The sequence below is a fragment of the Crocuta crocuta genome, unplaced genomic scaffold (assembly GCF_008692635.1).
Source record: "Crocuta crocuta isolate KB4526 unplaced genomic scaffold, BGI_CrCroc_1.0 scaffold129, whole genome shotgun sequence".
Lineage (NCBI taxonomy): Eukaryota > Metazoa > Chordata > Mammalia > Carnivora > Hyaenidae > Crocuta > Crocuta crocuta.
In genome coordinates this window covers 1,020,165-1,034,365 of record NW_027551571.1, presented here as the reverse complement: position 1 = coordinate 1,034,365, position 14,201 = coordinate 1,020,165, and the positions used below count along the sequence as shown (strand labels likewise).

At 54.4% G+C, this 14,201-nt stretch overlaps 1 protein-coding gene across 2 annotated transcripts in view; it reads right to left on the bottom strand.

The window, feature by feature from the left end:
* The window catches only part of ALLC (allantoicase), a 28,727-nt gene that overhangs the window by 7,937 nt on the left and 6,589 nt on the right, over positions 1-14,201 (bottom strand). For both annotated transcript variants that reach the window (XM_077751045.1, XM_077751044.1), the window contains exons 2-7: positions 8,290-8,384; positions 6,156-6,206; positions 4,684-4,771; positions 3,401-3,526; positions 2,252-2,331; positions 1,270-1,402 (exon numbers count right to left, since the gene is read on the bottom strand). In XM_077751045.1, coding sequence (XP_077607171.1) covers positions 1,270-1,402; positions 2,252-2,331; positions 3,401-3,526; positions 4,684-4,771; positions 6,156-6,206; positions 8,290-8,379 — 568 coding nt within the window. In that variant the 5' untranslated portion in view covers positions 8,380-8,384. The remainder of the gene's footprint in view (positions 1-1,269; positions 1,403-2,251; positions 2,332-3,400; positions 3,527-4,683; positions 4,772-6,155; positions 6,207-8,289; positions 8,385-14,201) is intronic.

The window sequence follows — 14,201 nt, the reverse complement described above, 5'->3', positions numbered from 1 at the left end:
AGACACAGAATCTGAAACAGGCTCCAGGCTCTGAGCTGTCAGCACAGAGCCCGACTCGGAGCTCGAACTCACAAACTACGAGATCATGACCTGAGCCAAAGTCAGACACTTGACCAATGAGCCACCCAGGCGTCCCAGGTTTATTTTTTAAAAATAAATAAAAACATAGTTATCCTATGACCCAGCAATTCCAATCCTATGTGTATATCCAAATGAAAAGATATATCCACACAAAACTCGTAAAGGAATATTTATAGCACCATTGTCCACAGGTGGCCAAAAGGTGGAAACAACCCAAATGTCCATGAACAGATGACCTGGGAGGCGCCTGGGTGGCTCAGTCGGTTAAGCATCCGACTTCGGCTCAGGTCATGATCTCATGGTTCATGGGTTCAAGCCCCGCGTCGGGCTCTGTGCTGACAGCTCAGAGCCTGGAGCTGCTTCAGATTCTGTGTCTCCCTCTCTCTCTGTCCCTCCCCTGCTCACGCTGTCTCTCTCTCAGAAATAAATTTTTAAAAACATTTAAAAATTTTTAAATGTTTAAAAAAAACAGATGAACTGGATAAACATTACGGCTTACCCATACATTGGAATATCACTCCTCCATGGAAAGAAGTAAGTACTCCTAACAATGTTACAACGCGGATACGCCTTGAAAACATGCTAAGTGAAAGAAGCGAGTCGCAAAAGACCATTATGTGAAATGTCCAGAATGGTCAACTCTGTCAAGACAGTAAGTAGACTAGTGGTTGCTGTGGGCAGAGAGAGGTGAGGGTTGATGGGAAGGCTACGGGATTTCTTTTTGAGGTGTTACTAGTGCTCTAAAATTGAGTGTGGTGACCGAATATTGCACATATACTGAGTATTTTTGCAGACTTCAAACCTTACCCTCACGTAAACCATAAACCACTGAACAGTGCACTTCAAGGCAGTGAATTGCATGGTATATGAATTACATTATAATAAAGCCATAAATAGGAGAAGATGGGGGTCTTTTGCACACACTTCATCTGCTGGTGCAACTGGCGAAATAGAATTTGTTAGGAGATATTTAACCTGATACAACTCACTTCCATCACATCCTAATTGACCTGGTGCTTTGTCGATAACCACCAACGCATGGGTGGGCAGCAACGAGAATTTCCTTGAGCACAGAAAGGGGTAAACTGTAATCCTAAGATGCTAGAGAGATGGAGGACTTCACCCTGAAACACGCCCACACCAAGTCAAGAGGCCACAGAATAGCAGATGGGTCCACGTCATATTTACCCGGGAAAATGTTGAGTCTTATATGAGTCCATCTCTGCTGGGAATTGACAGGAAAATAATTGTGGCTGGAAGCAGGCTTTCCTGGTTTCAGCTCTGTCATGGGAACCAAGTAATTCCAGTCGTTGGACCTTAGCTAGCAATAAATATAAAATGTTAGCAGTGGCTCCAGGGAACAGTAAATTCTCTCACCCTGGTACTCGCGTGGAGCCTACAGGATAGATACTCTTCGGAATAAAAACTGACGATGGCTGCCTAGTAAAATACTTTCATAAAAATACTAATAAAGATCAAGTCCCGGGTTTAATAAACAGACTAAAGCTCTGAGGGTGTTTTCATCCGGATGGAAATAGGCACCAGGTGATGGGGGGAAGGGGAGGCAGGAACAGGCAGGGAGGGTTGGGAAGAAGGGGCAAGATCTGGGATTCCCTCGGACAATTCTAGAAGAATTGCACACCGTCTTGTCCCCTGGGCCCTGAGACCTGGGGTGAGCAGGCTGCCCCGAACATAATGACCACTTCCTCCAGATCGGCATTCCTCACACTGAAGGGCCTGTGTGTTGCTCTTATTATTACTTCCCAGTCTGTTGTGGATCAACACTTCCGTAAAACACAATGTAAATTAGTGGCTGGACAAGCTTGCAAAGACAAAAATGTACCAAAACGCAAGCCATGTGGTTTCTTTACCAGATTCGTCAAGCGTGACAGGTACATAGAGTCACACTGTCAATATCTGTACGTATCCCAACAGGGCAGAGGTGGGCAGACCGCCGGGGCCACCCCAGTCGAGACCTCACATGGGCCTTGGCATGCCCGCCTACGGGGGCACAGGGACCGTTTGCAGAGTATCTGCAAAGTCTCACTGGGCAAGTGAAGGAGAGGTGTGCATGCACGGAGTGTCCCTAAGAACAAGAGGGAGGGTCCCTCATGGCCAGGCCTGGGCCACGGCCACCGCGACAAGCCGCCAACCCTGTTAGCGGACGTACCTCAGCAACAGCCTCAAACTCCGCCGGCGTGGCCGCGGCCCCCAACCTGACTCCTCTCTCTGGCATCTGTGGTTCTTTATCTGAAGGCAGATGGATCAACAGGGTTACAGTTTGCGTTCGGAATTACAGAAAATATACTCCTAGTGGGCGCTATGCTCATTTTCATCCGGCCAAATCACCCCAGACACAACCTCTCTTAAGTCAAACTATCAGATGATCAAAGTAATAGACTTGCTGATGTTCCTCGGTATCCGAAATACAGAGTCATTCCAGAAGGTGCTGCAGCGCATTTGGTAGTAGCTTTGCTCGTCAAAGTACCACATAGCAGCTCCGGGGTAAGTCCAGCTGCGGCAAATCTATCTCATGACTAGAGCTTCCAGGAGTTGGCTCAACGGAAGGTCTGGAAAACTGCAAGGTCAAGTCCAGAAGCAGACCTTCCTGCCACGGCAACCTTGGAATTGACACCTGGGCGAAACCGCCTCAGACTCAGACAGTTGCTTCGGAAGGAATCCTCCTATTGGCCTCTGTGCAGCCTCTGCCCTGCCGTCACCTAAGTTCTAGATCCTCCACTGTGAGGGAGCGGCCCGTCCCTTCCGCAGAGCCTCGTCCAGGGCTGCGGACACAGCGCTGTCAGCGTAAATCTGCCAACTGACATGATTTATCTGCCCTAAATACGTGTATACACACACACACACACTGGCCCCTGCTTCTAAAGCCACGAACGCTGGGACCAGCATCAGGTGGTGCCGGTTGAGGGAATAAAGACACGGGTCAGACCTGTGGCTCTGTTTTATCCCACGAGGCACAAAGAAACCCTTCCTGACAGCTCCATGGCTGCCGCACCGTTGTGCTCTCGGGGACAGCCACCGCCCCAGCCGGCCCACGCCTGGCTCCCACCGTCCAGGCAGCCTACTCGCTGCACCCTCCCTGCGCCCTGCTTGCCCCAGTGAGGCCCCAAGAGTATGGGAATCATGAACCCTACACGTGGTCAAGCTAAAAACCAGAAGCCACAGAACTTCTGTTGCCACTGTAGTGGGAACCCAAGTTCTAAAGCCTGTGGCACTAACGTGGCCTTAGACAAGCCGCTGATCCTGTCTGGGCAGGAAATGCGCATGGGGGGCCGGGTCAGAGGCACGGTTCCCAGGGCACCTTCTTCCAAGTTCGCTGCTTGAATTGATATCCGAGGAGCGTAATCTCCCGTGAAGTAAGAAATGTCCACATCGAAGCCGCGGATAATCCCTTGTATCCCGAGCTTAATGATGCACCAGTCGTGACCTGCGGGAGGGAAGCGAGGACACCCCTGTCAGCCGTAACTCAGCAGACAGAGCGTGTGATCGAACCCAACGGAAGCAAAAACGAGACTCGGCACCACCCCCTCCCGTCACAGAAAAGGGCTCCCTGGGTAACTCTCAGCTGTGATTTAAAGGTGTCCCGCGGGGCGGCCAGGCCACGCACGGCCACCGTGCCCCACAGCCGCCTTCTGCCCCTGGGCCTTGGATCCCGGGAGACCGATTCTGGCTGCAAAGTGAAGACTGGCCCCTGTGAGCCTCACTTCTTCAACTGTGAGTCGGGGACGAGATCAGCTTCCAAAAATCAAATGTGCCTGTGCCGGGTAGAGAACAGCCCACCCCACTCAGCAGTGCTCAGCACGGGCCGGGCCCCCTGCAGACAACTTGCACACCGTCACCTCGGGCCCTGCGGTGCCCAGCTGCCCCCTCCCCGCCCTGCTGAAGTGTGAGAAGTCTGCAAGCCATAGGTCACCAAGTTCTTCCCGGTTACCTGTGGTCAGGTGTAGACCCGCCTTGAAATGCCCAGATTCATGAGAATCTGATAGTGTCTGGAGTACCCAGGAAATACCTAGGACCCCTGTAACACTTGGGATGCCAAAGAATCCAGTTATCAGCCTAATGCTGGATTCGTTCACTTTTACAGGCGTGTCTGCAGCTTTCACAGGTGTATTTTCACTGAGCCTGACGAGCAGCGATGAATAAAGCAGGTCCTCAGGGGACACGAAGGGCACTGTGTGCAGGCAGAGGGCAGATGGGCATTCAGGTCCCGGCCCTTCTCACCGGTGACGTGACGGGGGCTGCGTGGGCAAGGCCGTCTACACAGGGGTTGGGGGGACCAGTCCACCTGCTTCAGAGAACCGTGTGAAGACGCAACGCAAACACGCACACGATGGACGTTTGCCACCCTGCTTGGGGGTGTCCACCGGCCCCCCGCGGCCTCACCAACACTCCGGCTCTCCCAGCGGCGTGCACCCCCCTTCCACCTGATGGTGCACAGAGGGCCTCTGCCTAAATCCTCCGAGCCTGACGTTCGGAGGGGCCGTGTGCGGCGACAGGGTGTGCCAGGGGCCTGGGGCCAAGCGGACCCCAAACGCACGCTGGCTTCCCAACACTGTGTCGGCCTCGCCAGAGACATCTCGGTACCTGGAGTTCTCTTCCTTCTGGTCTCCCATCCATCCATCCACTTCCCAAACTCCGTGTACTCGTCTTCTCTGAAGCTCGGTCTTTCCCTCTAAAGCAGAGATGCGAGACAAGGTGGCCGTTACCATCCCTGCTGGCCTGTTCTGTCCCCCAGAGGGACAGGTGACCCATGCCAATGGGGACTTAGAGGGACTCCTCGGCCGGCGTGGGGGTGCCTGCCACTACCTTCACAGCCGGGTAACCCGTTCCAGATCAGGAGACGCCTCCCCAGAGAAAGAAATCCTGCTTCTCTGTGGGCCTCGAGGCATGGAATTAACTGCCCCCAGCACTAGGTAAAACCCCATCACACTTTATTCCATGGCCCCACAAACGGCACAGCTCCACCCCCCACCCCCACCCCCAGTGCATTTCCCAGGCAACCCAGAAAAGGCTGCTCATCGAGGAATCTGGCCAACATGCTTGAGGCATAGGCGGGATGCTGAGGTCCAGCTGCACTTGAACCCCAGCCCTCGGAACTGCTCCATGTGCAGAGAGCTGGCCCTTTCCTTTTAGTAGTGAGTGCTCCATATACGGAAGTTCAGATATGGGTCCTTTCACCAGATCCCCTGTCATCGGACATTTGGGTTGGTTTTTCCCCCTCCAAACAACACTGGGATGAATATTATCTGCATATCTTTGCCTACTCATGCAAATAATATAAATCTGTGGAACAGCTAGGTCAAAGTGTGTAAGCATTTAAATTTCCTGTAGACAGACCTATGGTAAAACGAAAAGAGCTTTGACATCTATTAGCTGTGTGACCTAGAACAAGTAAATCACCCTCTCTCTTCCTTATTCCATTGTCATTTTGTCTGAGGAGTAAGTTAATATATGCAAGATGTCCTTGGAATGTCATACTTTAACGTGCTCCAGACCTGGCTAGGTCCTGCCCAGGAAGCGTAGCCCTGTCACCAGAGTGACAATGTGGCCAGTAACCATGGAGGAGGACAGTGCACTGTCCACTCACAAGAACTCACGCCCCACGGCTGGGGGGCAGGGGGCAGGAATCCAGCCAAGCTTCCCTTTCTTCCCTGTATCTTCAGGTTTGATTTTTGTTTTGTTTTGTTAATAAGCATGTCCTACACTGTTATAACCAGGCAGGTAAGACATTTCCCCAAAATTCAAGACGTGTGTCAGTTTTCTTCCTGGCACAGCTCATGGGCTCCACGTGAGACGGAGGACAGTATACAAGGATCTCACTAATTTTCCCATAAAGCCACGCGGCCCCAAATCCCTGTGTCTGACGCCCATCTGTCCCCAGAGCTTCTTAGCCCGAGCTGGTGCGGATTTCCACACGTTCCTACGGTTGTGACGTGCCATTCCCTGGTACGCACGCCCGGACCCCCAGTTCAAACGTCCCAGCAGATTCTAATTGCCACGTTGGCATAGACGGCCCTACCCAACACTCCATGGTGCAGAATGCCGGTTTACAATACCTTTATGAGGTTTTCCGCAGGAGCAAAAAAATCATCTGTTGCAAATAAAATCTAGACAAAGACAGAGAGAGGTCAAGATAAAATAGCTATAAATTCAAAACCATTTATTTCGTTCCCTAGTGGAATGTTGCAAGATGCAGTAAAAAGAAACATGGAGCTGCCAGGGGAAGAGAAACCACATGCAACCAGCCCACCATGCTTTTCACACGTCGAGGCCCCACGACCTGCCTCCTCCTCCACGCTTCCCTTCCCGACTGAGCTCTGCACCCCCTGACCATCTGGATGTGAGCGTGCTGCCTTCATACACCCGGGAAGAATGTAAGAAGAATGGAGGACGCTGGGCTTTGCGATTCTCTCACAAACAGAGCAATGGCCACAACAACCAGCACTGCGGGCTCCGCCTGTGGTTTGGCCAGCTCGCCGCCGGACGCCCTGCAGGAAGGTGGGCCTGGTCATGTGTCAGCCGCGGCAGGACAATTTGGGAGTGAGGGGTTGCTACTAATTACCCCAAGAAAACAGGTGGAAATGGATTTTCTGCACAAAACAGGCTGCTGTCACCCCGGCCGAAGCCAGGACCCTGTGACAGCGGCCCTTGGGAGGGGACCCCGCGCACCAGTGTCGGGAATTAGCCGGTCACGGTTTCAGGTCTGCTTGTCTATGACTGAAGAGAGGTGTGTTCATCTCAGGGCGCATTTGTCTCCATGGAGGAAGCCGTGTCAGGACGCTGTCATTGGCACTCAGCGGCTCGGGCGTTGACGGGCACAGCGGCCCCACAGAAGGGACACGTGAACCCCCATCCTGATGGTCTGTGGGCTTTGCCCCAAGTGCACGCTCTGGGCAAGGCCGCACTTTGCTGATGTCAACAGCTCTCCGGGGATCTGGAGACACCTGCCTCTGCCGGGGCCGAGGCTACTCCTCGTGGGGGTGGCGCAGGCCGCGTAAGGGCCCCGCGCCGACAGCCATCGGAGCAGCGGGCACCGCTGCCACCAGCCTCGAGGGACCCAGGCCGGCAGCCGGCCCCCAGCTTTGGGCGGGATGACTGACTGCAGAGAACCAGCTTGTAGGAAAGGACGCCTCACCTAACCCCGGACTTCACTTCTCTCATCTCCCCATTGCCTGGACCGATCAGGTAATTCATCTGTCATGGGCTTGGGGTATGTTGTTCAGGGATCGTTATTCTGCAGGCTATTGGTTGGTGGAACATTGTTGTGATTCTAAATTACAATTTCCACGGAGAACCTGTGTTACTTAAATTATTGGAAAATCAGTCTCAGCCTCCGAGCATAATTTGCATCGGATGAAACTACTGTCCTCGGCCCAGAGCCCCCAGGTCAGGGGAGACCTCGCGGTTCCGCTGCGGATGACTGTCCCAGAGGCCGAGTGCAGGGGGCACGGCTGTGTCGAGGCTGGCCTGCCCCCTGAGGATTTGCAAGGGCCAAGCGCGGGTGAGTGGGGCGGACACACAGGAGTCTCTCCAGATCCTTCTCTGGCTCCTTGGCAGAAACCCTCATGGGCCATCCGGGGCCTTTCGACCTCCCCGGCTCCTGCCCCCAAAACACCTGATGGCTTCCAGCGACACTAAGCCAGCCGGGGCGTGCCTGGCTCCCTCCCCCGCATCCCGGCCAAAGCGACCCCTCGCCCCTTTCCCTTGCCGGCTCGCTGTCCCACCTGCGGACCCCAGTGAGCATCGTTCAGTGGCACGGCCTTTCCCAGCCCCGTCTCCCTGGGGAGCACGAGCTTCAGGAGGGCAGGCAGGGGCCCTCCTGGCGGCCCCGGACGCCACACCTGCGCGGTGCGGGCGCTCGGTGCCTCTGCGCTTTACCGGTACCGCAGCGCTCTGCACTTGTTAACAACCGTTCCAGGTAATCCTCACACTAACACATGAGGACCACGGATCCACGCCGTGAGGAAACACACGGAGGGACAGAGGACTCTTCTCACAGGGGCAGGACGCCTTTTTGTTCCGAGCTGAAAGCGATACTGCCTTTGCCGGGACTGTCACCAATTTTTAGAAAATTCTTCGGAAGCCTTTGGCGATAATGGGCTTGCTGGGGTCGGCTCGACCTTCAGCCCGATCCTCGCCACTCTAACTAGGGTCCTGCGGCGCTGTCCTTCCCGTAAGACCCCCGCTTACCTTTCCGCCTACAGACTCAGACGCCAGGTCAGCCAGCTGGGTGAAGTCCAGAGACCGGGCCAGTTTGCCCTCCCAGGGGGAGTCAGCCATGCCTCCTGGCAACGAGAAAGGAGGCTCGGTCAGCCTCGGGTACCGAGGGCGGCAGAGCCTGCGAGAGCGAGCGGGGCCCTCACCCGGGTTCCCAAAACCGAGGTCTGAGACGCTCAAACAACACACATGGTCAAGTGGACGTGGCAGGTGCCCACACACTCCCAGGGACCTTCAGGTGACTTTGCACAAACACTGAACCGGGATGAGTGAGAGCACGCTCCCTCTGAACTACTAAGAACAAAGTTCCCCCAAATCCCACTGCCTCAAATTGCAATTTTCTTTTTTTAATTTTTTTAATGCTCATTTGTTTTTGAGAAAGAGAGACAGAGCACGAGCAGGGAGGGGCAGAGAGAGAGGGAGACACAGAATCTGAAGCAGCTCCAGGCTCTGAGCTGTCAGCACAGAGCCCGATGCAGGGCTCGGACTCATGACTTGTGAGATCATGACCTGAGCCAAAGTCGGGCACTTAACTGACTAAGCAACCCAGGTGCCCCTAACTGTGAGTAATTCTTCATGAGATATTAGTTTTTGTGTAGTTTTCTCTCTCTTTTTTAAGGGGAAAAATATTCTACTTTAGAAAGGGATAGTTTGCTTTTAATACTGCTTAGATCCATTCAAAAATCACTTATTGAGCAACTAGCTGGCAGGCCCTGGCTAGAAATAGGGTGCAGAAAACACAGGCGCTGCCCACATGGGCTCCCCCATGGCAGAGACGATGCCCCAGACACCCAGGCAGAGCAGTGCTCTGGAACCATCTGAGACTGAGACACAGAGATTGCTCCGCCCAGGAAGACACAGGCATCACCAGTAACCCAGCCCCCACGCCCTGCCACACCCTGATTTTGAAGTTGAGAAAGCAGAGGTTTGGAGAAGAGGAGAGGCATGCAGGGAAGCGGGGGACCTCAGGGCTGGCCTGAGGCCGCCCCACTCCTAAGCCAACAGACGACCTCTGTTCCTACCTTTTCTCCTACACTTCGTGGTGAAGAGAAAACTACACAAAAGTTAATATCTCATGAAGAAGTATTCACAATAAGGGGCGCTCAGTCGGTTAAGCAACAGACTTCAGCTCAGGTCATGATCTCACAGTTGATGAGTTCAAGCCCCACGTCAGGCTCTGTGCTGACAGCTCAGAGCCTGGAGCTGCTTCAGATTCGGCGTCTCCTTCTCTCTGCCCTTCCCCCACTCACGTACGTACGCAATCTTGCTCAATCTCTCTCAAAAATAAAATAAATATATAAACAGATAGATGATAGATAGATAGATAAAATACTGGTTCCCTAATTGGACCAAAATCTCCCTGAGGATGAAATGGTACAGAAGAAATCTGCTAACATTGGTCATGACTTTGCACTAATGTCCTGCGCAGTCCATGTATTTTCTCTCTTTTGAGCCGCAACACCTGTGATTCTGGTATTCTTCGCATCTGACAAATGAAGGGAATGCACCTTTAAGAGGACAGGTAACTCGTACAAACTACGCAGCTGGAACGTGAACCCCGTTTCCAACCCAGACCTGCCCAGACGTGACGGGCACATGAGAGCCCTGACCGCGCGTCGGGGTTACATCAGCGCGTGCGTGCGCAGCGTGCTGACCGCGCAGAGTCACACCTGCTAGGCAGGGTCACGGCGGAGGGCGGGACGGGGTGGTGATACAGGCGGCAATGGTGCCCTCGCTGCATGAGCCCTGGGGGTCCCTGAAGGAGCCGACACCTGAGCTGGGACTTGAGAAGGGACAAGGCGGGCAGCGCGTGCCAGGCGCGGCGTGCAGGCAGGATGGGCCACCGGGGCCACGGAAGTAGAGATCAGCATTTGTCTGCACCTACACTGTCCAACCTAGAAGCCAGAGGCCATAGGTGGCTGTTTAACATGTTAAAATTTCATCAAAATTAAATAAAATTAAGAATGTAGGGGCGCCTGGGCGGCTCAGTCGGTTAAGCATCCAACTTCGCCTCAGGTAATGATCTCATGGTCTGTGGTTCGAGCCCCGTGTCGGGCTCTGTGCTGACAGCTCAGAGCCTGGAGCTGCTTCGGATTCTGTGTCTCCCTCTTTCCGTCCCTCCGCAAATGCACTCTGTCTCTCTCTGTCTCTCAAAAATGAATAAACATTAAAAACATTTTTTAAAAAGAATGTAGCTGTGCCTGGTACTAGTCACATGTGCTGGACAGAGCACACGTAGAACCTTCCATCCCAGAAGCTTTATTCAACTGTGCCGGAAAAGCCCCGGGACCGTGAGGGCGCAGGAGCCCGGCCCTCCACAACCACGTAGCGCCACACTGCACCGCAGGCCCGACGCACGCCCGACGCACAGGCTGGCATCACTGGCTTCTGCACAGAGCGCTCGCTGCCGGGTCCAGGGCAGCTTGTCACAGCTGGGATGCTGGAGGTTTGCCGTGTCCCAGCTCAGGCTCGGCGGCCTCTCCAGCAGCCAGCATGCGGGCTCAGGAGCACAGAGCTCAGGGCCCGCCCAGCGGGTGTGGGCTGGTCACAGACGGGGGTCTGCCCAAGCCTGTGGGTCCCTGCAGGCTTCCCCCAACAACAGCCTAGTAACCGTCCCATATCCTGGACAAGATCACACAGTGCCGGGCCAGTCATGGAGCTCCACAAAGCCTTGCTGCATATTTAATTTCCTTAAATAATCACAAAACATTTGATTTCCCTGGTCATTCTTCTGAAAAGGCTCGATTTTTTTCCCAGGTGGTTGCAGCGAGCTCGATATGCACCAGGACAGAGCGTTCTAACATTTTTCCAAGATCAACAATTTAATGCCCCTTCTTGGCTACCGGGTTTGATGGAAAAAGCAAGGTGTCATGGCTACATGGGGTGGGGCCCTCAGGGGGTCCTGTGGCCCAGTCTCCCTGCTGGCCGGAGAGCGGTGAGAGGGGAAAGCTCTTCCAACCTTTGCTGTCTTTCATCTTTTTCTTCCGTGTGCCTCACATCACCTCCACCGAGCGGTGCGCTGCACACATGGACCAGAGGCTGCAGGTGCATGAGAGAGAGAGCAAGCCAGAGATATTTTACACGTTTTCCACAGGATGGGTCTCAACCATCAGGTTCTTAGGCTCCGCCCTCCAAGATAAACCACCTCTGCACTTCCTTTTAAAAAAAGAACGCTCCAATTTAGGGGCGCCTGGGTGGCTTAGTCGGTTGAGCGTCCGACTTTCGCTTAGGTCATGATCTCGCGGTTCGTGGGTTCGAGCCCCGCGTCGGGCTCTGTGCTGACTGCCAGCTCAGAGCCTGGAGCCTGTTTCAGTCTGTGACTCCCTCTCTCTCTGACCCTCCCCTGCTCATGCTGTCTCTCTCCTAGAAATAAATAAAACATTTAAAGAAAAAAAAATAAAATAATAAAATAAAAAAAGAACGCTCCCTTCGTGGAATGAACATTTCCATCTGGTAAATCAGTAAGTGGGAAGCTCTCTTCAGAAATCGTTAGGCAGGGAGCAGCGCCCTCTGTGGTTGGAGCTGTAAGGCAGGCAGGACCTTCCCGTCCCAGCCTCTGTGTCACAGATGGCATGCGGGGTGACATAATACAGCCCATTCCCCAAACGGAGAAGCACGCTTTCCCCAGGCTCCCTGAAATTCACGTGCACTCGCTGAAGAGCAGCGCAAAACCGGGCGTCGAGGCCAACGTTCATTTTTCCAAATGAAACCTAGTGCCTGGACACATTGGTTGGGATTGGCAGCAGTGACTTAATTCGCTTTGGGGCAGAGATTTCTCCGTGGGCTCCATCCTCAACCACCCGCCCCTGGCTCACCCCTAGCCCGGGAACACCCGCGGAGACGGGCACCGTGACTGCTCCCGGGACTCAGTTACTCAGACACTTCGTCATTCTCCCGCTAACGCCCCAGGCGCGGCTAAGCCCCTGCTACCGCAGCACGCTCAAAGCGTGTTTTGCTGAGATAAAAGAAAAACAAACAGACCTTTGTAAAACACCACAGAGGCTCCTCCAGAGATAAACCAAGAGGAGTATGAATCTCTTTGTGCAACTTAATAGAAACAGACGGGAGGGGAGGGACTGCAGGTAAAATTCAGCCATAATTTTCTCTACTGCCACCCCCACCCCTTTCCACCCCTTTCCACCCGTTTCCACGGAGAAGTCAGGTCTGCAAAGAGCAGGGGCTCTCCGTGCAGTGCTGAGCCTGCAAAGGGCGTCGTGTTGGCCGAGCCCTGAGACGGTAACACCTGGCACGTGGGTATGGAAGCTTAAATCTGACGGCATACGGAGCCCAGTTTCGCGGTCGCACTGGCCGTCCTCGGGCGCTCAGAGGCCAGGCGTGGCTGGTAGCACGAGAGAGAGGCTTCTACGGCGGGGGCAGGTTCTGGCCATCCATGCGCGTGGTGGGAGGGCACCGCCGTTTCAGTTTTCATTAATGACCTTAGTCAGACATAAGGTCGATGTTCAGGAATGACCTCAGAACCCTCTAGCAACCTCTCAGCTGTGCCAGGAGGGCGACAGCAATAGTGTCGAGCCATCTCTCTGGGTCCCTGATGCCAGAGCCTGTGACCCGGTGACCCTGCGACCTCACAGGGCAATGGGGAACCTGCAGATGCGATCGGGTTTACAGACCCTACGAGAGGGAGGAGACTGGATAATCCAGGTGAGTCCCACCTTTCTCTGGCCTAAGAGCCACACGCCGAAGGCAAGTCAGGAAGAATCAGAGGTTCGAACTGAGCTGCAAAAGAGAGAAGGGCCCACGTGCAAGGAACAGACAGAGCCCCGAGGACCTGCAGGTGGCCCAGCCGGACACCAGCAAGGAGCCAGGAAGGTCCACCCTACAAGCTCGGAAGCGGCCTCTCCCCTTCCCTCCCCTCCGCAGGGCCCCCTGCAGTCAGGCCCTGACTAAGGCTGTGACACCGGAGCGGAGAAGCCAGCTGAGCCCAGCCAGACTTCTGACCCGCAGACAACAAAACCACACATTTGTGTGAAGACACCGAGAGTGTGTGACAACACTAACACACCCCACAGTCCTTCATTCAGACTTAACGACAGACGCGAGGTCAGAGTTACAGACGGCGATCTCCTTCTGGGACAGACGACGAGGCCCCTCGGGTCCCAGGGCCCAGAGCTGCGGCGGCACCGCCCGTGCGCACGCGGGACACTCACTGGCACCGCTGGGGACCCAGGCTGGCCTGTCTGTGTGGCGGCGCCCGGCCCCGCGGACAGTGCTCAGGATGTGCTGGCCTCTCGGTGGGTCAAGCCCCATCGGCTCTAATTAACGTACCTCAGTGAGGCTGTGTGCAAGCTGGCGCCTCCCCTAAAAGTCCGGGTCCAGTTCAGGGCGGGTTCCTGCCACACTTTCCACCAAATAAGTGTAACAACATGAGGCGGGCACATGAAGAGAACAGGTGTCTTTAAGCCTCAATCCCGGGGGCACCCGGGGGGCTCAGTCAGCTAAGCTTCCAACTTTGGCTCAGGTCATGACTCACAGTTTGTGAGTTCGAGCCCCGTGTCAGGCTGNCACTTGTGGGGATGAGCACTGAGTGTTATGTGGAAACTAATTTGACACTAAACTATTTGTTAAAAAAAAAAAAAAAAATCCAAGCCCAGATCTCCACTCCTGTTCTCGTGCCCTCCTCACGCCAGCCGGAGAGTGGCATGGGGTTACACCTGTTGTAGAGAAGCCCAGAGAGGCAGGGCACCTGCTCAGTGTCACACAGTAATGAAAAGGAGGGGACACAATTCAAAGGCACCTGTCCCTGCCTGTGCTGTCAGAGCACAGCCCCACCCCTTCATGAACTATCAAGAAAACCACAAAGTCCTCACTGTTTCCCTGGGAGAGGAGGGATGAGGCAGGGAGAGGAGGAATAGGGAGGGGAGAGGAGG